This window comes from Colius striatus, chromosome 11 (assembly GCF_028858725.1).
Source record: "Colius striatus isolate bColStr4 chromosome 11, bColStr4.1.hap1, whole genome shotgun sequence".
NCBI lineage: Eukaryota > Metazoa > Chordata > Aves > Coliiformes > Coliidae > Colius > Colius striatus.
This window is the reverse complement of record NC_084769.1, coordinates 22,642,609-22,666,145: the sequence shown is the minus strand read 5'-3', so window position 1 is coordinate 22,666,145 and position 23,537 is coordinate 22,642,609. Positions and strand designations below refer to the sequence as shown.

At 40.5% G+C, this 23,537-nt stretch overlaps 1 protein-coding gene across 1 annotated transcript in view; it reads right to left on the bottom strand.

The window, feature by feature from the left end:
- Nucleotides 1-513: 513 nt before the first annotated feature.
- The window catches only part of GAD1 (glutamate decarboxylase 1), a 32,245-nt gene continuing 9,221 nt past the window's right edge, over nucleotides 514-23,537 (bottom strand). The window contains exons 4-17 of the mRNA XM_062004543.1: nucleotides 20,763-20,921; nucleotides 19,848-20,090; nucleotides 17,086-17,176; nucleotides 12,535-12,647; nucleotides 11,232-11,347; nucleotides 11,049-11,128; nucleotides 10,798-10,852; nucleotides 9,628-9,744; nucleotides 9,434-9,498; nucleotides 6,037-6,115; nucleotides 4,459-4,608; nucleotides 2,794-2,901; nucleotides 1,997-2,086; nucleotides 514-687 (exon numbers count right to left, since the gene is read on the bottom strand). Coding sequence (XP_061860527.1) covers nucleotides 514-687; nucleotides 1,997-2,086; nucleotides 2,794-2,901; nucleotides 4,459-4,608; nucleotides 6,037-6,115; nucleotides 9,434-9,498; nucleotides 9,628-9,744; nucleotides 10,798-10,852; nucleotides 11,049-11,128; nucleotides 11,232-11,347; nucleotides 12,535-12,647; nucleotides 17,086-17,176; nucleotides 19,848-20,090; nucleotides 20,763-20,921 — 1,640 coding nt within the window. The remainder of the gene's footprint in view (nucleotides 688-1,996; nucleotides 2,087-2,793; nucleotides 2,902-4,458; nucleotides 4,609-6,036; nucleotides 6,116-9,433; nucleotides 9,499-9,627; nucleotides 9,745-10,797; nucleotides 10,853-11,048; nucleotides 11,129-11,231; nucleotides 11,348-12,534; nucleotides 12,648-17,085; nucleotides 17,177-19,847; nucleotides 20,091-20,762; nucleotides 20,922-23,537) is intronic.

The following is a 23,537-nucleotide window of genomic DNA, read 5'->3' as shown; positions in this document are numbered from 1 at the left end:
GAATCTACATTTTAGAAATGTTTCTATATGTCTATTTTTACCTGGCAGAAAATCTGTTGCACATTATCCACATCGTTATTTGTTGAAGGAAAAGGTAATTCTCTTAAAGTGGAAAACATGCTGTGGCTTAGATCTAAGTTTATAACCACTTCAGATATATATATGTATGTATATATATATATTTATATATATATTTATTTATACTGTACATATATACCGTGTAGAGTTCTTAATTTACTATTTTAGTACTTATTAATTTCCTGCTGACTACGATAAACAAGATCAATGTTAGAGTCAATAGTACTTCAACTTCAAGATAATGTGTTTTCCCTCAGTAATATGTTCTACCAATACATGGATGTTTCAGTAGCCTATATTTGTTTTGTTTAAGGATGTCTTAGGAGATTGGAACTTAGAGAATTTCCTTAAAACATGTTCTGCAGAACTGAGTTAAAAAACATAGCCAGTGCTTGAAACCAGTGAATTAGAGAAAGAAATAGTTCAGCCGCCGTACTACAGCTCATGCCCCAGTCTTTCTATTTCCTCAATGAGGAAGTCAATGTCAGACTTAGTTGCTGCTGGGTTCGAGATGACCATTCGGAAGAAGTTGACTTTGTCGCCCTGAGGCTGATATCCAACCATGGTAGTACCTGACTCCATCATCAGTGCTTTGATTTTTGGTGCCACCTTTAAAAAGGAAAAAAAAAAAAGAAAAAGAAAAAGAAAGAGAGTCAGAGAAGAGTGATTTCAAAATGCTGTCCTTTCTTTGAATGACACATTTCTTGACTTGGAAATAAAAAAAATTAATGACAGATCAGAAAGGCACTGGTTTATACAAAAATATCTGTAACAGAAAAAGCTTGCAAACCAAAATGTGTAGGATTGGATATTTAAAGGAAAATTGACAAACAATAGTATCCATCTTTCTTATCAATAGACTAATAGCATCCTAGAGTATTCACTGTATCGTAGTTTTATATATTAAATGTACATGTAATTTCTTTGTGCTGAAGAAAGAAGAAATATTTTCTGTCTTTTATGAAAACTAACTCCAGAATCACCTTTTTGAGGTTTTCCATGAGAATATTATGCATTCTGAAAGTTATTTTCTGACATGGGGCAGGGGAAGACATGGAACAACAGTGGAAATGTTTCAACAAGATCTACATCATAAAGAGTATTTTCTGTTAGCATAAGCCGTGGAAACCTTCCAATAGTTTTGCAGTACTGTGCATTTACAGCAGTCTCACTTCCTCACTTTAATTTACAAGGAATAATGTTCTGACATTCTTAATATTTGGTATTGATCGAGTCCAGTTTTTCCATCCAGATCTTCTTTATCCTGCTCTCCTCTCTGCCATCCAAGGTCAGATGTCTGGCTCTTTTACTTTTTTGTACGATGCTTTAGAATTTCCCCTAAGAGTCAAGTCAAACATTTCCTCCCTCTTACCAGTCTTACCTATCTTCCTCTTTTCTCTCTTTTTTTGGCAATTTCGTTATCTAACATGGCACTGAGTTGACCCAGCAATTTCTGTTCTCTTTCCCCAGTGTGATGCAGATACAAAATACTCTACAAAATCCCCTGTGTTTGCCTCCCAAGTTCTCCTTTCCCAAACATTAATAAAAACCCAAACCCAATTCATTTTGACAGCTGTAATATCATTCTTTTGCCTCCTGAATGTATTTCATTCCGCTTCAATTGCTCTAAAGTGCTACTACAAAATTGATACATTTCATTCCCCTCAAGCCCTAAGAAACATGTTCCTTTTCCTGGTGGTGTCTCTATGATGCCTTCACTTCCCTCTGTCATTTCTTCAACTAAATTTATCCCAAATCCTGTAATGGGTACTCATTTCAGGCCTGAGCAGGACATGCAGGTTTCCTTGTCCTTTACCTGTCTCAGCATTTTTAAATAATTACCCTTCTTTTTCTCTTGCTGAAATACTTTGAGTTGAAAGAGTAGGCAACATTCTTGCATTTAACAAAACACACATACCCGGTGCAACTTTTCTCTTCTCTCATCACAGTCTGGCATGCCCCTGAGACTTGGTGGAATATACCAAAAACATACATTTGTATGCTCTGGCTGCAAAAAGAACCAAACATATCGATCAATAAACAAAGTAATATCAATCCCACACTAAAGGCTACTCAGTAACATGTTTTAGCATAAAGGTAGAAGACAAAATGTTAACAATCTTAGTTCTGTATGTTAAAACAAAAGAAATGGATTACAGTACTGCCAGCTGCATCTACTGTCTTAGATTCCATATTTATTGTCAAATTTACAATGTTTTAGGATGCTAATGAAGAGCAAATACTTTTCACCTTCATTAGTTTTATGAGGAATTGTTTCCAGGATTGCAACCCAATTTGCTTTTTCTTGTTAAATGGAGGTCAAAGTATATTTGTTATTCTATCACCCAAGAGCTTATGCAGTGGCAATGGCACTAGAAACAAAATACACAGTAAAAATAGCGAGTTTTCAGTTGTGTATGTTATAATATGGAATCTCAGCATGAGTAGATTGTATTAAGGTAGTCTTCATGCCCTAAACTGAGAAGTCCTCTGCAAAAGAGAAGGAGAGGAGATAAATCAGACATTTATGGTAAAAAAACCATACATTTGGCCAAAATGAAATGGCCAGATACCAATAGTCTTGTAGTTCTTTAAAAAACCAGAGCAGTTTTGCACAGCTGGCTTGAAGAATTGTGAGAAGCGTGAAGACTGTTTTCAAAACTCCATACATACAGATTTGGCTCCTACATGCAGACTAAATGAATGAAAGCTTACCTCCCCTTCAAAAACCATCTCAAAATCTTCTCTGTTTTTGATTTTAGTGTAGAGATATTCTGCCAGCTCCAAGCATTTGTTAATCTGATTTTCAAATCCTACAGTACCCTGTTTCAGAAAGAAAGTATTAATTATATAGTCATTTTTCCCCCTCTGATGCAATCATCTTTTCAGATAGGTTTCACTCTTAAATATTTTGAGTCAGAAAATGTTTAGCAGTATTACTTCTTGCAATTTAAAAGTAAAGTTGGTTTACACTACAAAAGTAGCTAAATGTGGCCTATACTGTAATCACTATTTGGTTTTGGTCTTAAGATAATTTATTTTTATAACAAGGGCTTTTGATATTAGATTATTTTTAGGGTATTTTTCTGGGTTCAAAAAATATTGCTAATATTAATCTTATCTTCCCTGATCTTGCTGAAAGACTAGGAACATGGAATGGAAACTCAGCTGAAAGGGTAAGAGTGATCTTCTTTAGTGAGATCAGTTTAACAGGTGAATATAACAGCAGAGGTGGAATCAGCAAGCTAGTTTTAACAGGATGTTTTCAGTTGGTATTTAGAAAAACATTCAGTCTGTGTTTTGATGGTGTAGTCAGCACTCGGTAATTATAACCATAAACAACACACTTCAGAGCTGCTAGTCATAGTCTGATTCTAATGTGTCACATAAGGTTTCACATTATTGGTTTACAGTACCAAAATTATTTTTGAGGAAGAATTGAGTCAAAATTGAAACACACTTGGGCTGGTAGTCAAACCTATTCTGACTATTAAAGTATTTGTTAGAAGTATTTTGTGTTGAGCTGTTATGTTTCTTTTTTTTTTTTCTGAAGAACTTAAAAATAAAGAACAGCTCTACAATCTGTTCAAAAGTAACTGTATATCTAAAGTTCTGTTACTTTCTCCCCTCAGTCTTCAATTCTGACAAAATCTACATGAGAACATCTTTTATCATCACAAGTTGTTTACTAGGGCTAACAGTCACCCAAACTGAAAATGGTTTGTGTCTGTACATGCTGATGTTAGATTTAATCTCAATTTTAAAATCTCAATTAGACTGTGGATAGGTTACCTAACCGAGTTCCCATTTTGTCAGCAGAAGAATGGTAATAAGATAGCCACAGATAAAGAAATAAAAATCAAAAATGTTTTCTTGACTACATGAACTTTCAACTTGTGAACATGTAAGCCTGTAGGCAAGCCCATGCTTAAATTCAGCCATTCAGGCATATCAGTAGTACCAGGGAATCAGCTGTTAATCATCAGTTGAGTAAAGCTGCTTAAGAAAAAGGCTTTGTTTTCAAAGTTGCTAATAAAATCTAGGTATTGAAACTTGATGTTCAAAGAAGCCTTGTAAGTCATCAAGTCCACTCCACTGCTACTACTAGTAATCGGTCATAAAATATATATGTAAGAGTACAGAATCACAACAAAAGACCATTTTGGTGTCCTATGACTTCAAACTTTCTTCTAAATTCCAGCTGAATTTATTGGTGACTAACACTGTTATACAATTCAAATGGCTCTTTTCTGACCTGAAACTCAGATACCCGTGTGTTTAGAGAGTGTGATTACACAAACATTTGTGTTAACAAAATGTGTTTCATTACGTGAGAAACAGATATGTTTCTGCTTTTTGAGATGAACTTTTCTTATTTACCTTTGCTTTCCACATCAACCAGAATTTGAAAATGTCCACATGCCGACCACACTGTATTGCCTTATCTCCAGTGTCATAGGATACATCATACTGTTTGTCTTGCTGGAAGAGATAGCCTGCACACATTTGATTGCAGCCTTGAAGTAGACCCTGTAATGAAAAATGTGTGCTGATATGACTTATATGGCATATGTGCATATGAAACTGTACATATTAATATATTCAAAATGCATTTTAGATATATACAGAAGATTTGTTTTTCAATGTGGCAAATTACAAAACCCTGACTTTGTTTTGTAAATCTGAGCCACAAAAATAATTTAATAACCTAAAGTGGTTCTCTTAGAAGTTCCTGAGTAGTCATATTGTTTTACACACTCACAGAGTCACATCTGAAAAAACATTCTCAGATTATTTTGGATTCCTAGTTTTTACATTAACTTTGTCCAACTCGCTTTGTAAGGCTGTGTTCTTAAGACTTAAATTTTTGATGTGTTAAATTACATACTAGACTAAAGCTGTGGTCAGTGCAGCAGACATCTGCAGAAAATGGAGAAAAAAGGTAATTGAAGGCTTCAACTTTATACATTGTCAGCTTTATGACACTTAACATTAGTAATAAGTAAAGATGATCTAAACCAGACATTTTTTGGCAGCATACAAATATGATCCACAGACAAGTAGAAACCTATAGATTACTGGTAAATATCTCTGAAGGAAACACAGAGGAGCAAATTAACATATGTTACTCATGTGGTATTTCTAAAACATCTTGCATCACCTTTAGAGTTTATGAGTGATTCTTTGAAGAAGCTCAAAGACATTCATATATCTAATAAATACAAAAGCATCTATCAAAGTTCTTATATAGAGAATAAAAACTTTTGCCAAAATCCTGCAATAGTTAGCATAATAAGTACGTATGCCACTAAATAATGGCTAGTGCTTCCCTCCAATAAATTTCAAAGTGGTCATAAAGAGAAAGAAATGCTGCAGTCTTCAGGTTTAAAGATTAGTCAGCTGAAGGAGCAATGACAGATCTGGGGCCAGAAGCCACAGCTCTTCCATCCCAGTTCTATGTGCAGGGAACACTTCCCCAACTAATATCTTCTAGCTACAATTGACATGCCAGAAATTAGCAGACAACAGATTTAGTCCTATTCAAACACGATGTGAATTTTTATAATCTAAGGAAAATACATATTGTTTTAAAGGAAGAAGATATTGGTCTTGCTTTCATTCATGACAATGAAGAATCCATAAGAAAGCCTTACAGTGTATATTTGGAGTCATAATAAAAGCAGCATGTTTTCTTCTCAACAGAAGTGAGAAACTTTTAAACCGTTGCGTAAGGTTAAAAAGTTGCTTTTTATTTAAGTAGTTTGGACTGTGACCAATTACTAAGATCAAGGGTGTTAGTTCAGCATATCACAGAAACACAACATAAATCCACACAATTATTACTTCCAAAAAAAGTTTTGAAATAAAAAGCATTTTGCACTACCCTTGTAAAAAGTAGGGCTTGACAATTAGTTGGGTTCATTTTTTAACTGCTTAATTATTAAATGTTAGGCAGACCTTCTCCCGGACAAGAATGGCAGAACATTGTAACAACACTCCCATCATCTTGTGTGGATTCCAAGTGACCGAGTTGGCTCTGCAAAAAAACACATTACACACTGATAGGTCTGGAAAACAGAAACTCAACTTGAAGCAGTCACCTTTCTTTACTGCTTTCAGATAGAGATCTATGAAATTTTGATGAAGATGATTTCACTACAGAAATTATTACTGTCTCTAATGTCTTCTTTCTCAGGGAAAGCAATTTTTAATGTGTTAACATTGCAATATCAGACTTACAACTAGTTGATGTTATTACTAATACCACCTAATTAGTGTCTGACTATGTTGCTTCGCTGGCATAGTAACTTCATCCCCACAAAGACTACACATCCAGAAATTGCACTAATAAAATTAACAAAAGCAGTCTGAGAGGTTACATAAATTTAATGTACTGATTGGAGGAGGGAGGTGCCAGAGAATTAAGAAAATAACTTGAGTTCTAGGAGAATACAGTTCTCTACTGAACAGCTTTCTAAGCAAAGGAAAAGATAATCCTCTTGCTTACCTGCTTTTCCACTTGAAGCCACAAGAGGCCTTTTCTGTGCTAGGCTGTCAAATGCACGGGCTGTTACAAGGCTATAAAATTTTACATCAAAATCCTACCATTCTGTATGTAAAGCTTTCAACTTTTTACATGTAAACACAGGTAGATGCACAAGACCATCTAATTTACTAGCCAAACAGCTGAGATGTTCTGCATTTTAACATACTACCCTGGATACTTTAATGATGACACTAAAATAAATGTGCCAACATTGCACAACCATTGGCTTCTTCACCCTAATTAATTACCAAATGTCCTTTTAATTCACTGTATGTTCCAGAGAAGAAAAGTGCATAATCAAATTTCACAGACTACGCCTGTGTTCTCACAATGTGGTTGAAAGAAAATTCAAAGGTTTTTCGTCCTCTTCTACATCCTGCTCTCAGAAGACAGACATATATCCTCTGTTCTGAGCAACATCATGTCTCCTTCACCTCAGTCTGAGAACCACTAATTCCATAAAGATTCCAGATACAATTCCAACCTCTATTATGTGCTGGGTTAGTCCATAGCATCCCTCAGCTGAAAGAACAGCACAGTTCCTGATGTACCTAGGGAGCTTACCATTTCTCTAAGATTTTCTACTTAGGCAGTGCATATATATAGCTCAGAACTAGGAAGCAATTATGTTTTGAAAAACTTCACTAATAGTTCAGATGAAGTAGTCGAGAAACACGTATTTATGCAACAGCTTGTTTACTTTTGAGAACACTGTGGTTTCAGTTTAGTGCATTTATTTCACTTCCAAGGTTGCAAAGAATTCCAAGTAGTTTTTGCAAGAAGCCTTAGGTTTGCTTTAACATGATGAGATGGGTCTCTAGCCTGCATAGCCAGCCACGGGCTATCCTGCCCTGGGCAATCCTGGCTTTCTGTTGTGGCTGCAGGCCCAGCCTTGCATACCCACGGCTTGGGCCAGGCCACAGCTGGCCTGGGTATTAGCAGCTGAGCCCAGCTGGGGCCCATGACAGGCAATTAGGCAGTACACATGGGCCCCATCCCATGTGTGAAGATTTGTACAGCTGGCTAGAAAAGAAACAATATCATGCTTTGTGGCCTGCTGCTCTCTCTATCTGCTTAAGGTTATGGTCTTAATTAGCACCTCTGGATTGACCTCAGGTCAAAAGAGGTGTGCCAAACTACTGTGACTAAACTTGTGCAGCATAAGGAAGTTACTTAAAAATGCTGACTTCACATCAGACATATTGGCATAACATGAGTGACTAGCAAACTGGACTGGGAAGAGGTTGACACGATTTTCCTACTTCAGAGAACTGCTGCCACACCACAAACTGCTGTCCTTATGACAGAAAAGCCCATTATGGTTTTCCTAGCAGTGCTTCTGTACATTGTTCTTTAACTTGTTCTACTGCATGAAATGTCCATCACTGGGAAAGTTTGTTTTCCCTAAGGAAGAACATTGCTCACTGCTTTCATTGTACATCTTTACACGGTGCCTAGATTTAGCATGATTGACTCAACGAAGCAATTTTGTGCTAATTTGAGCACACACGAGTAGAGCTTGTTTCAAATCTTTTTTTTTGCTTCCCTGGAAGCTGTTACTGCAATGATAGGAAAGAACTTATGTTTCTGGTTCTTTATTGCTTTTCTGCTTTCTATTCAGACAAGCAGCCTTTTATGATATAACCATTACAGAGGAAATCTAGAGACAAACATACTCATGGGGTTATAAACATATTACCTCCTACAGACCACAGCCTTGTAATTGTTGGATATCAGAATAAGTGTGCCAGAGACTACACATGGAACTCCTGAACCATAAGGACTAGGTGGAGGATCACACTGTCACTTCCAACACAGATGTTTTGCCTTCTAAAACTGGGCTCAATTAATTATTTTTTAAAGACTAGCTGCTGGTCTTAGTATCTTGGTCTTGGTATCTTGGTACTTTGAGTTATGTGCTTTGGGGCACACTTTCTCTTTTCTGCAGACTTCACTATAGCCTCTTGCCAGAGCTTCCTGCCTGTTTAATGGAATCCCCACATGGCACCAAATCATAGGCCTCTGTGCCCTAAGATGCAGTATCTGTGACTCTTTCTTGCCTCCCTGTGCATGCACTCAGTCTTCTGCCTGGCACAGCAGAACCGTACCAGCTCTGTGCTATCATAGTCCTTTACAACCTTATAGGTACTGAAATTTACCCCGCAAAATTGCTACTAATTCAGTCTCTACTGTGCATTCCTCTTTTTGTTGTATGTGCATATATATATGTGTGTGTGTCTAAGCAGTACAGACACAAGCATATATATAAACTTTCATTTAAAGAACATTAATTTTCAGGCAGAGCATATACTCTTTTGTTTTCTGGAAATACTTGCAAATGCCTTTCAGGAGAGAATCTCTACAAATTTCCACCATGTCATGGCTTCCCATCATAGGTGTTCATACTCAAACACCTTCTCTGAATTTGTCATTGCTATTCTCAAAGCCCTACATTTTGGAGACTGTCTACCTCTCCTCACATGTTGTTTTTTCCCCCACAAATTCTCCTTCACCCATTCCCAGACTTGTGATCCCTTCCAAACTCTTTTTCATTTTGCCAAGCAATACCTTTGTCCTCTATCCAATCTGCTGAAAACCTACCTTTCCCTCAGCTGTACATCCTTGTTTTATTCTGTATTGTTTCAATCTTCCTAGTGTGAACCTTTCCTGTCAGTCTTCCTATTATTTAATTTAGTGTTTAAACACTTTAATGCAGCAAATTCATCTTCTCATGACTTTGCCAAGTGTCATGTACCTTATGAAAGTACTTTAATAAGACTAATATGAATAAGCACCATGTTGTAGTACCTTTCTATTCCATTCAATTTATGCCGATGCCTTCGGGACATTAACAGTCCACCTCCCCAGGCAGCCTGGAAGAGACATAGAGAAGACTCATTGCTTTGGAAAAAAGTCTAACTTAGTTTAATTCATTCAGAATCTACTAATATATATTTTAATTCAAAACAAAAGTCTTTTTTTGTCTTTGTTTAGTTACTTACATCTACATGGAGCCAGAGGTTATATTTTTCACATATATCTGCAATCTCCTGTATTGGATCAAAGGCTCCATACACTGTTGTGCCTGCAGTTGCATTTACAAAGAGAGGAATGTATCCCTACAATAAAAGTAACAATATCACATACAAAATCCAGCCTCTTTCAAAAAAAAACCTTGACAATCATTTTAGAAATGTTGCTATCTCATTTTCCAGCCTACAAATGTTTTTCTTCCCATGTGAAAGGTACATATAAGCAAAAGTATGCACTAACAAATTGTATACATGGTAGTACAAACAAACTCTGGTTTTATGGTATTGCAACTTCTCAAAATTAACTAGTTAGAAGGTTAAGAATATTATTTTGGCTAATCTCTTTCAGTGAGGAGATTCAAATGTTCTACTAATAGACTAGCAATAGTCAAGTAAAGTTGAGACTTTTACAGCAGTATAAAGGAAAATTAATTAAATATGATTTCTAAGTTGTGATTTGAGGGCTTGAAGCTGTTCCTTTGGTCTTTATCTATTAACAAACAGAACAAAGCAGAACAAAGCAATCCAAAACAAAAATAATAAATATGGAATTATCAGATCAAAGTGAGGCAATTTTGAATTAGATCAAATAAATGTGAACTGCAATTGCCTAATGTAAAGAAGTTAAGAAATAAAAAAACATAATAACTTGGATTGCTCTAACTTTGGTGGTTTTATACAAAAATTATGGATTTTTTTATTGCATTCATTCATTGAAATTAAACTGATTGGCTTTATTTACTAATTCTGCAGCCTCACACTTGAAATCTATGGGAATTTTTAGGATTTCAACAGACTTTTAGTGTTTTTGACAGAATTTTAAAGTTTGGATAAAGGTAGGTCTAGTTTCACATTTTCTTACTTTTTTAAACATCTTTCCAAACAGAAAGTTATTTCTAAAAGTCATAAAATACAGGTGTGGTTCAAGAGTTAAAAATACTTTGGTTTTAAACAGTAAATGGAAACCCTAGGAAGACATCTAGATAATTCCCTAATGAACGGATAATGAGACTGCTGAAAAATATATTATAACATTTATATCATTATAATATTCTCTTTTAATGTTAACCCTCAGACTTCAAAGGAAGAGGTAATTTTATTAGGCCAAGCATTTAAGCACTAATATTTGAAAACACACACCTTTTGTTTTGCTTCCAAAATTTTTGCCTCCAAATCAGCTGGTATTATTTTGCCTCTGTAATTATTGCAGAAACAGAAAGACAAAGCAAATTAAAGAATGCACACTAGCTACAGTTGAAATAGTTTAATAGGATCTTCTCAACAGACCATTAGTAACTTGACACACTGTACAGAACCAGTCCTTAAGCACAATACAACAAATTTAACAGATGAACACATTTAATATATTAAAATCTTAGCATTCATCTTACCTTTCATTGCATTTTATCAAAATTACATTGTCTGTTCCAAACCCAAGTGCAGCTCCAGCTTTCTTTATTGAGTAGTGACTCTGCAGCAAAACATATGCACATTTAATGGAGCGGTTGTTTAATGATGATGTATCTTCACAACATACATCAATAAATTAAGAATTAGCAGTGTATTCAGCTTACATGTTCTGAAGTAAAGAGAATCAGTTTAGGGACAGCAGCCATGCCTTTGGTTTTGACTTCAGGGAAATACTTGTAGCGTGCAGCCATTATGCTGTACATGTTGGAGATAGCTCCTCCTGTGAATGGATGAATAAATGGATGGGTAATAAAATAACGATAATGAGAAAAAATGCATATTAGACCAAAGACATACAAGTCTCATTTGCATATTCAGTGAAAGTTGCAGTGAACTATGAAAAAATAAATCTTTGAAATGTATAGACATCTGTCTAAACAGCATAGGGACACATCCTCCAGAAAGTCATACTGATGGTCAGAATTTTCTAGCCATTATCTCTTTCAATTGCTAACATTTTGCAATACATTCCCAAAAAGTTTAGCTTCCATGATGCTTCTTTTGCATGACAACTTCTTCTTAGCAAGAATGACAGGAACACGTCAAATTGTCTGAGACTGAAGAAATGTTGCATAGTAGATGGATTTATCTAGTCTCATTGTAAATATAGTAGATGCCTTAAAGGTAGATTTCCACCGCCAAGCTGGTTATTCTAAGCTTCCTTATACTCAGTTAAGGAAAAGGGGCACTTTGTAGGCTATGATTCAGCTAATCTATTTTGACACCTACTTCTGAAGAACATGAGTGGAGGGAAAACATCTATTTATCTTGGTTTACCACTAAAAAGAGCACAGAAATCTGGAGTTCTGCTGGGTGCCCACATTGTCCACATGTAGTCCCACACATGGTTCCTCCATACATGTGGTCCTCCACATGGTTTACCAGTCTTTTCTGTCATTGCTTACTGCCTTAGCATCACTTTTCCAGGAAGACACTTTGTCTTGGTCTTCATACTGGAATCACACTTGTGAATCCAATCAGATTATGTCTCAGATAATAAGTCCCAAGAAGTGACAGGCAGTCACAATCTGTTTCTAACTGTGAGCCTAAATCCTCACTGACCGTCAAGGAAGTCGGTAGATGATTCTCAAGACCTATCGATCAGCAGAAATCGTGGTTGCTCAGCATCTCCAGAAATTAACTTCAAAAAAAGGATGTTTAAAGGCCTAGCCATATACCAGTCAAGTTTTAAAATGTTGACTAGCCATGATACATAGACATAATCAAAGATAACTGGCTTCTTCCCCAAAAACTTTTTTGTGAGATGTTTAAACAACGCATTCCTACTTCTAAACAACTGAAGCATTGTTTTCTCATGTAGACATTGTGGGCATTCATACACAGCTTATGTTTATTTTAACTTTTGAAGTTTTAGTCAAACCACCATAACACAGAGGAAAAACTCACCAGGTGAGAATATTCCATCACCATCTTTATTTGACCACCCAATAATCTCTCTCATCTTTCGGAGTGTTATTTGTTCCATGAGGACAAAAACGGGGGCAATTTCATAGGTAAACCTGCATAAAGCAAAAATCCCCAAACAAAATCAAAAGTAGATTCTAAAAACACACAATAAATTCCTATTCTATGGTTCTTTGTGAAAATACTTAGGATTCCTCAAAGTTTTCCTATAAATTGCAGTTCTGATATTGCAACTTGTGCCCAAGCAAAAATCCTCAGGAAGATAATGCTGGAATATCAATAAAAATTGCAGCATTTTCTGTTTTGCAACCTTATATAAAGCCAACATAATACCTAATTCTCACCATCATAGAGCTGCTGACTGCTGTATAAGATTGTACTGCAAAACATTTGTTTCCTGAAGTGTCAATTCCACGCTTGTGGAACATTTTGCCAAATCCTTATGAAAACAGTGAACTTTACTGAGCTAAACACAAGCATAATTAGAAGTATTGAGCTAAGGGTTGAAAGTCTAAATACAATTAATTATGTGGATATATTCTGTTGATGATCTCCAAGGACAACTTATTTCTACAATACCATGTGATCAATAACTGTCAAGAGTAATTATAAATGATGATTTCCTAATTACCAATTACCAAAATCAAGTCAGCAGTCAACTGTTGTATCTACTTAATGAGGGCAAAAAGCATTGCATATCCAGTATGTCCTGATGTCACGGACAGATGTGTGGATGGAAAGTGACAGCCATACAACCATTTCTGGTGGTCAAGGTACATGGATAAATTACTAGTCCTGCAAACTCTGCACCCTGACACTTTGGATCTGACAAATGTCTTCCACACCAAACATATGCATTGTCTCTCAAATGCTAAAAATTACATTTTGAGAACAGGTACATCAAACTCCAAGGAGACATCTGAAATAAAGGAGGGAATGTGTGTCTGAAAAGGTTGTCTTCTATTTACAGCTACTCTGGTTAGTAAAAAACACTAATTTTTTTCTTCAATCCTTATGTGTCCTTAGTCCATTAGAGATACGAGACCACTATTTTTTAAACATTCCTTTAAACAGCATTTGTAATTTGTTAACTGTAATTGCTATTTTCAGAGGCCAAAATACTGCTTACACGGCTTTTATTATCATTAGAACTGAGACAGACTGTTAACACTAACCTGAAGTTTGAACGCTGACAATATTTAGAGAGACAAAATTAATAAATCAGTTGGTATCTGCTAACAGTTGGAGGGAGTTCTTTTTGTTGTTAAGTAGTGTAAGTCTAGGATATATTCCAAAGTTTACTCAGGCAGAATGACCAACTGAAATCAGCATGAACTTGGCAGTGTAGAGATCACTGTAGCCTAATACAAGATACATTTAAGTAAACGTGATTTTTTTCCCACCAGTTTAAACACATTTTGATTTTTATCCCAAGATCTTGCACACTTATCCCTACATACTTCCCAGGAGACTTAAAGGCTTGTATAAAAAATACATAATGTTAAGCAAGTTTTTGTATATAAAAATATCAAGGGTTCACAAAGGGACTTTTAAATATGCTCAAGTCCAACTAAACCAGCACTTGTTTATTTTATTATGTAATTATTTTCCAAGTATCCAAAGACTGACAAATAAATAAAAGACTGTAGCTGATTATAAATAGAAAGGCCAATGCAGCTAGATCAGGTGATGACTATGATGCTAAAAATCACATCTTGCGAAAGTTCTTTCCAACTTATTTGTTTTAAACTGAACTCATTTTGAAAAATTCAGTTAAATGCAGAGAATGTGTTTCACTTGGAAGAAACTATCTGACTTTAGAACCAATCTCCTGACAGGAAATGCTGGTTGGATTCTTCACACAGTTACAACCTTTACAGGTATTTCTGAATTAACTCAGTCATGAGTCTCGGCTATTTAATAATAATAAAATAATGGAGTTTTGGAACTGGCCAGTGCTGACATAATTCTGCTCTTATCTAAAATTCAAATCATTTCATCAGGCCAAATCATTCCAGCTACCTGCTCTCTTGTTTGACAGTACATAAAGAGCATTCTGAGAAAAAAGTAAAGCATTTTACATCATTTTTCTATGTTACGTTTTCATGGGAATAAATACATAATATTGAAAATACCAATATAATTTTGGCTAACAATGGGCAAAAGGAGAATTTATAGATAGTACTATAGATAATACTATTGTTTTCTAACATCAGCTGGCTGCTGCATGATGAGAAAATGCCCTGTACTGCAGATCCCTAGAGCTGGATGAATAACGGCAACTTCTGAAATTTCCACCCTGAAAATCTTATGACTAGTGATTGACCTATAAATAGCACATTGATACATTATTTCCAAGTCAAAATGCAAAGCTTATTATTACTTTAATATGTTATCTTCAGTGTTATTTTAGTAACATTTCCTAGCGACAATTTAAAATGTTAAGAGAGTATAGACGTTTTGATTACTCAAAACTCATTTGCAAAAGGAAACATTTCTTTTTAATTGTCTACAAATATTTTAAGTGTTGTTTATAAGTAGAAAAGAAAAAAAGGCAAATGGAAAACATTTCCTACCATAACCCAGTGTTACTGTCACTTGTGTATTACATGTTTGTACAGCCGAAATAGGTTTGAACAGTTTCTAAGTAAAGGTCAGAACCTCCTCTCCTGTACTGGAACACTGCTCAAAACAAATACGTTCCTCAGAGCTCACAGAGACCATTTGGCTATTTTTGATAACCTTCTCTGTCAGTTTTTCGAATCGTATTTTACAAACCTCTTGCTTTAACCTTACTGGCATTTACTGTGTTATTTGAAAACATATCATGATGACCTTGGTTTGCCAAAAAAGGAGTGCCATGTATTATTTTCCATTTGTTAAGCCTCATATGAGTAAATAGATATTCAATATTCATGCTCACAGAGAAGTATTTTTAAGATATGTTCTTATTTAAAGTATAAATGGATCAGAAAGTAGCTTTACAGAGCTCTCTCTTTAACAATTTACTTTCAAAATCAGAGAAAAAAGCAATCTTGTTGAGAAAAAAATGTGACATTCTTAATATTTATGGCAGTATTTTCTAGTATTATCACAGCTTGCCCCAGAGCTAAAATCTAGTATATCCCATCAGATTTGTGCAATTTCACTGATTAAAAAAGGATAACTAAGTTAGTAAAAGAAAACGAACTTGAAAAAAGTGACTCTCTGAGGTATATTTTGTCACAGAGGAACAATATTTAAGCAAAGTTTTCTTTTAGAAAGTTAATCCAATTTTTCACTTTTAATTGTGGTGATAAAATAAAAGAGGGTACATCACAATACTTATCTTATTATTAAAATACATGTTGCTGGATTTTCTTCCCAAACAGCTTTTAGATCTGAATGTCTCATTCCAATTTTTAGCAAACAGAGAACTAATTGATAAGACAATTATCACAAAGAGCAGGCTGGTTTTGGCTAGCATACCTTGTGTATTTTTCTTTATTGTTAATGTCACAAAACAGGCACAGCTCTCAATCCACCTAGAGCTGCTAGTATTCAGCTACACTTAATGAACCATATTTTCATGGATAAGCCAGTGAAAAATTGTTTAACTCTTCAGGTATATTTCCTGTGTTTTGCCAATTAGCCACAAACTACGCAAAACAGAGGTAGCTTTAGAGTTAAAACCCATCTAAATGGGATTAGAGCAGAGTAGTCTGTAACCTGCTAGGTATCTGGACTCCCATCACATTCCTGAGCATACGTAAATCAATATGTAAATAAAAACTTCCTGGAAGGTTTTTGGTTTGGGGGGGCTTTCCTCATGAATTGCACTCTTTTTTTGCAAAAAATCAACATCATATCTTGCATTTACATCTAGCTATCATTAATTTTGAGGTCAATAAAGTAGGGAAAGTCTCCTCATTGGTATGTTCTAGATGTAAAATTTTACTTCTCTATGCTTCCATTTATTTTGTTACCCACTGCTTCAATAAATCTCAGACTGAGTCATTCCTTCCTCAGCATTAATTTTCAATGTTGCATTTTTAAACATTTTGATGCCTTCCAGAAGCCACTTCTTTACCAGCACATGAATGAGAAAAAGTGGTGACCCAAGCTAGCTACTTCTGAAGTCAGCAAGAGGTATTCTAGTGTTGATACATGGATAGGTGCACAACTGCAAGTTTGAGAGACAAAGCTTTAGGAAAAAAAAAAGAAAGGAAGAAACTGGAAAAGATAAAGATGATTGATCCAAGAGATGAAAAATAAGTGAACGTTATTGCACTAGAGTCATCATATTTTACTTACCACGTGCTCTAGGATATTTGCATTTCTGTTTAGCAGAAACATAAGACTGTTCAGCTTTATGTAACTATTTTCAATGTATTACTGCCCCATTAAGAAAAATGCAATACAGTTTTATTGAAGACACAGGAAAAACGTCATCTAAAGAAGAAATTTACAATCTGTGACAATACACATCTACCATCATAGGTGGCAGCCCCTGTAAGCATCAGTCACAGGTGCTGATGATAAGACCCTGCTTACATGTTTGTATTAGCTGTTGATGTCAGCCACTCTCCAGCCAAGCCAATAATGTCCAGGCCTGTGGACAGCTGATTGAAAAAGCGAGGGTGACCTGGAAAGACAATTGAGAACAACTTAGAACAACTCCAGCACTCGGGTTTCAATTTTAAACCATCCCAACTATCCGGACACAAACGATAGGTTTGCACTCCTAACACAGTGGCGGCAAAGTTTTCAAAGCAAGTCCCCCTTACAGGGCGACCGTTAACCAACGCGGACAGATGTCCGCTACAAATTTGAAAAGCCTCTTTAGAGACAGCTCCTGTGTGGCACAGTTAGCGTTTAAATTAAAGGAGACAACCTCAGAACCGATTAAAGGTTGTAAAACCCCTCCGGAACCCGAGTGAGGGCTATGGCTTGCCCATCGCCTGCATCCCGCGCCGTGCTAGGGTCTCGCAGCGGCAGGGCGGGGAGGAAATACCGGTCAGTAACAGCCTCCAGGTGCTGCAGTCATTTGCGTTTGAATAGAGAAAGAGAGGAAAGCTCATCCGCTTGTAAGGAGGCTGGAGAGATAAGAGGGATGCGGGGAAGCCGCGGCGCTCTGAGGGGACTGGGTGGAAAATGAACCCGTGAGACGGGACCCGCTGCCGTGAGGCGCTGGAAGCCCCCCGACTGCTTTTTGGCACGGCTGTTTCTCACGTGATTTAAGAGCTAGGAGTCAGCTCACAAACAACGACCTCGCCGTCAATCTGAAGTTAATAATTTCCTGTGTTTCAGACAAAGTTGCTTTAACAACGTTTACGAGCAATACGCCCGACTGTTGGGGGTCTGCTCTTCTAGCATGACGAGATGATCATCCTAACGAATGATGTCCCCTTCTCAGGGGAGGGGGAAGGTGTCACCATTTAGCCCTTATCTCTGCAGTCTTGGGCACACATAACAGGCTGCTGAGAGGCCAGCCCGAGAGGGGAATTCATCACTCGACGCCCGAAGGGATCCTGCCATGTCGCATTTGACTCAACACTGGGTACATCAGCATCTTTTGACATAAAGAAATAAATGCGATTCTGCTCCGAGCGATGTCAGCGGGAACCTTTTGGAGGCCTGAGCCCGCCGGCGCTGGCACGTCGGGGCACTCCTTGAAGAGGAGCTGCTGCCGAAATTGAGGGCACACGGGGCCGAAGTGACGGGGCCGCTCCCGCCCCGGGGGAGACAAGCCCAGACACACCACCGCCAATTATCTATTTGCTTTTTAAATCAGCACTTTTCTCCCTTGCCGTGACACACGGTTTCGGAAGTTATTTTAGGAGACGTTTAGCTGACCTCCCAAAGTTGTCAGCGACCCTGCGGTCTCCTGAGGCTCAGCTGCAGATTCAGCTCCCTTGGCTTAAACAAAAAGCTTCGCTTAGAGAGAGAGAATGCGAGCCTTTAGGTCCCAGGAAGCCCCTCGGGACCTGTCCTGGATCATCACGCGGCCCGAACAGTTCCTCTTTAAAGCTGCACCAGGTACCGCTTTGAACAGAGCATCTCGGCTCCCAGAAGCAGGTCCTGCCGGTCCCGCCAAAGCTCCGGGGCGGGGGATCGGGGTGAAGGACAGAGACTGCTCGACAGCCCGGCTCAATCGACAGCGGACTGGCGTTGCGAGCGTACAGACCGCAGTGACTCCGGCTTTGCTGCCGGCCACCATTTCAGCAGACAACGGCTTTGGCAGCTCTCCTTTGATTAAGGACACAAAATCAAACTATGCTTCTGGCACACTTGAATAAATCAAGCCACCGTGTAAATGCAGAAAAAGGGGGGGGGGGGAAGACAGGAAGCTAACGGCCACATTTGTTGTCAAAATTTTGTTCCTTAAATGCACAGGGTTGGGTTTTCACAGCTGCGTAACTAAAGAGGGGAGAAAGCAGAGCCCTGCCCTTCAGGAGTCATTGCTCGCAGCTGCCTAGGCACAGACTGGCAGACACAGACTGGCCTGTCTGTCCCAGCTCCCGCCACCACCCCGCTTCAGCTCCGCGGGCTGACGGGCAGCCGCCCGCCAGGGCAGCGACGTTCGCCGAGCCGAGCTCAGCAGCCTCGGATGGCTGGAGCAGGACCCAGGAGGGCAGACACGCTCCTTACCGCTCCAGTTCCTGACCTGCTTGAGTACGTACAGTCGTCAGGGCTTGTTGCCAGCCGAGCTTTCTGCTGATACAAATGCAAAACATTTCAGGCCAAAGAACCTGGAAGAGCACGGACTTTGCTCTAGAGCCTAGCTACAGCTCACTCAGTAAAAAGAAATGTCATAAATGAGCATTTCTATCTGATTTAGAAGGACCTGGACCGTCTGAGTTCCTAGTAATAGGCTGAAATCCACAGGGTTCCTTTATTGATGATTCCTAGGATTTCAGTCTCTTTTTCATTAAATGTCTCGTGAACATAAAGAAGAAAAACTGCAAATTCAGTGTCATTTATGTCCTCATTTACCTAATGATATTGCTCCCTGGAGATACAGACAGCTCGCATTCCATCAAATGAAAGAGATTACGTCTTAAAAACTTGTTCTAGGCTCTGCAAACAGCACCGAGCCCTGCCCGCCGGGGACGGATGAAGCATCAGTAACACGTTTTTGAGCAGAGACATTTCCAGCACCCTCAGACAGCCCTGGAGCCGACTGAGGCTCCAGAGAGGCAGAGTTGAGGGCGTGAAGAGGGTATGGGCTTACCTCCGTGAGCTGAAGCCCCCTTCACCGTGGGCCAGAAAAAAGCCCCAGGAGGAACTCCACAGAGTAGTGTGCGAGAACCTACCTGTCCTCACTCCGTATTTCAGCGTGTCCCGGCAGTCCACTAGGATCTGCTCTAAGGACTCAGGGTTGTCTGACAGCTCCAGGTTGAAGCCCTCCATGCCCTCCAGGAGCTGGTGCGGGTGATGGAAGTCAAGCACTTTGGTGGATCTGTCAAACGTCTTCTTCACGTAGTTGAGGAGGATGTCCACGACCTCCAGCAGGAACTGCATGGTCTGCTCCTCGCCATTCTTGGCGGGCAGCAAATCTGCGGGCCAAAACAACTGTCAGCGCTTGCCTTGGGAGAGAGAGGCGCCCGCAAAGCTCCCAGCACCTGGAAGCCACAGCCCTGGGCCGCCCTACTCGCTCCCCGGCAAATGAAACCCACTTCTGTTCCCGGAGCTCCCGGTCTCTCTATCTCGGTGGAGAAGGACGAACAGTGGGGTCACCTCCCAGGCACCCCAAAAAGCACGCTCTGCAAAGCTAACGCTGTGCGGGCACCTCCCGAGGGCCAAAAGCACTCCAAACCCGTTCCAGCCTTTTTGTGACGCCTGTTTGAGTTCGCCGCCAAGTCTGAGTTCACTTGCCCACCCTTCTCGTCAGTGGCCCCGCACCAGCAATCACAGCCCATTTCATTGCTCTTTTACTGAGGGGGAAATAAAATGCAAAATTGCTCTCCTCCCGGAGGCTGGATCGGGAGCGACGCCGGAGAAACCGCTGTAGTTGAGCTTCAGAGGAGAAGCCCAAAGTACAGAAAATTGCATTTCAGGAAACTTGCACAGACCACCAGTGTGGCCCTGGGCAAACACATATCCAGAGTTTCAAACCCAGCCAAGCAAAAGCACGATCTGAACGCGGTTAAGCTTCCAAGGGAGGTAAAGGTAGACTACCGAGGGACGTGTCCGCGCTGAAACAAGCAGAAGATGTAAAGGGCATTTACCTCTAGCATACAAATTGGAGAAGTCTGTCTCGGTGCGCCGGAACCTGGATTCCTTCTCGCTGTTTTCGCACGCCAGCAGGCTCTTGGAGGACTGCCTTTCCTTCAGGGAGCTGACAATCCGGCCCTTGTCTTCCAGGCTATTGGTCCTTTGCAAGAACCCTACATTGTTATTGCAAGGTGCACAGGTCAGAGTTTTCTCACTTCCCAACATGTTTAGAAATATCTAAACCAGCTCTCTAGACTACAGTTCAAAGCGATGTTGGCTCTGGATCTGACTAATGAGGTCAGGAATAACAGTATTTATGGGGATTATTTGCCTCCAGGAGGGAGAGCTCAAAATGCCATCAACTGCAAAAATGCAGCCATGCAAAAAACAAATTTTCGTCATTTAGTGCAGTGGTAAATTCTTATTAAGTCGATCGGACAGATTCCACTTCAGTAATCAGCCACTGGAAGAGAGTTCAGGATGAGTCAATGCTATTTCAGCCTGCAGGCAAAGTTTATAGACCTAGCAGACAGGGGCAATGATGTATGATTAAAATCAGAGCCACTTTGAGATTTCCTCGTGGTGCTCTCATGCCCAAAAGGCAGAAGAACAAGCAGCCACACTGGAACAGCCATCCGGAGCACGCCGGAACTCTAAGGACACGGGCAGCGCTCAACAACCTCCCTCTTACCAGTGCCCAGCAGCACGTGTCCAAGAGATCCGGATTTTCCACCTGAAAAGATGCTTTGATACTAACACCAATCACCTCCAGGAGCTCCAGGAGCTCGGCTCTCAGCGGAGAAGCAGCCCAGGCGCCCAGAACCCAATCACAACTGCTGCTGTTATGTGCAAGGGCAATAATAAATCCTCTCACCCAAGGAATTACGGGGATGGGTGCCATGCGGGGCCCGTGGCGAGTAACAAGACTAGTCTATTTTAACAAGGCGGGAAGAACATTTAATTTTCAGGATGTGATGCATTAAATCCCTGCCCGATGAAACAAGCACAGCGTTAGGCTTTTCGTAATTAACAAAGGCAAGGGGGTTTTGACTTCCCAGGCTGCAGCGAGCGCGCCTGTGTGTTTGGAAGAGACAGCACGGTAGCCAGCCTCCTTTTTTCTTTCTTTTAAAACAAGTAACAGATGAAAACGTCGCTCGTCACAGCTGAAGAGGAGGGAGAACTTTGCAAGGTGGAAAGCCAACGCCGTAACTTCGTTTGTCCACATCCCCCCCATCCGCTTTTCTCCGGCACCCTCCTCTCTGCAGCCCCGATGGCGCAGAGGGACTGTGGACTCCTCCTGCGGCTGGAGCAGGCCCCGGGGACTGCACCTCCGTACGGAGAAAAGGGAGCGACCCCGAGCCTCTGGATGAATGGCTCCCGGCACGGTGCCTATGCCCAGGACCCTGCTGCCAGCTTGCCAGTCCCATGACAGCCACCGAAAATGGACCCCAAGGCCGGCATCAGTCGGGCACCCGAACGAGTCCCCAAAGAGGATTGTTCTTAGGCAGGTTTGTCAAGCCTATCCTTTCAGTGAATACTTCACGTTTTGACTTTTATTATTGATCTACTAATTAGTTGCTTTCTATGATGCTTTTACGAATGCAAATTATAAGAGAAAAAAAAAAACCCCAAACTATTTAAGGCAACTCTCTCTGTGCACAGGTTAAGAGTAGCCGTCCAGGATCGATGACGTTTCATTTTCCTTTTGGTTTTGTTGTTACTGCTTTTAACGCCCTTGCAGCCATCACTAGCTCCTGCAAGGGCTGGCACTGCTTCCTCGGTGGAGCAGCCGACACCGAAGTGGGTGCAGTGTGACGCTCGTTCCCCAGGCCCTTTGTCTTTATTTTGCTTTACCTTTCCACTTGGATTGCTTCCAGGCTCTCGGAGGTGATGCCCAATGAGAAGCGTAACGTGAGAAGAGACGTCTGCCAAAACAGCAGCGCTGTCCCCGAGAGCCCTGCTCGCCGCCTCAGCACCGGCGCGGACACGAGTCCCGCGGAGCCTGCCGTTGGGAGGGAGCAAGCAGCGTTTCAGTCACCGAGAAAGGCTGCAGTTGCCTCCGCTTCAGCTCCCAACACACTCAGAGAGAAAGAGGCTTCGCTGTCTGGCCTAGCTAGAACCGTGCCAGGGAAGCGGCGGAGACAGCCCGCTGTCAGCGGAGCTCAGCCCTTCCCCAGGTCTCTTGGCGGCAGCGGGACTTCGCGGCCCCGTTGTTATGCAGGGCCGGCGGCAGTGAGTGCAGGCGCTGGGAATCGGCCCGGGCGGCCAGCGGCTTCGCGCGGGGCCTGTCGGCGTGCGCCGCGTGGGGCGGCCCGGGGGCGGAGATTGGAAAAGACAAAAGCCCGACGGGAGGAACTTGCTGCTGCCCGCCTCCCGGCTGGAGATACTGCGTCGTTCGCCTTGGTTCTCTGGCAACGACAGTGTTGCTTTGGAGCAGCCAGACCCTCTCGTTCCCCGAGCTCCTCCGCGGGGAGGGTGGAGAAGGCTCCGCAGGCGCAGGAAAGCGGGGCAGTCTGCCCTCGAGGGCTCCTTCCACGTCTGGGGAGAGGCGCGTGGCTGTAGCAAACCTCCTCTCTGTATCCTACGTGAAAAGTAAGGCCGGCATAGGAGAGTTGCAGCAGGTAGCAGCATATGAAATAGCGTCCGCGCTGCTTCTCCCGCAGCAGCTCCTTCCCGCAGGTACTCCACTGACAGGTGTTTTAGTCGATGCACTTAAGAGATGGACTTTTTAAAAGCCGAGTGAGACCAGACGGGCGACGAGTCCCTCAGTACCCAAAGCGACCATAAAT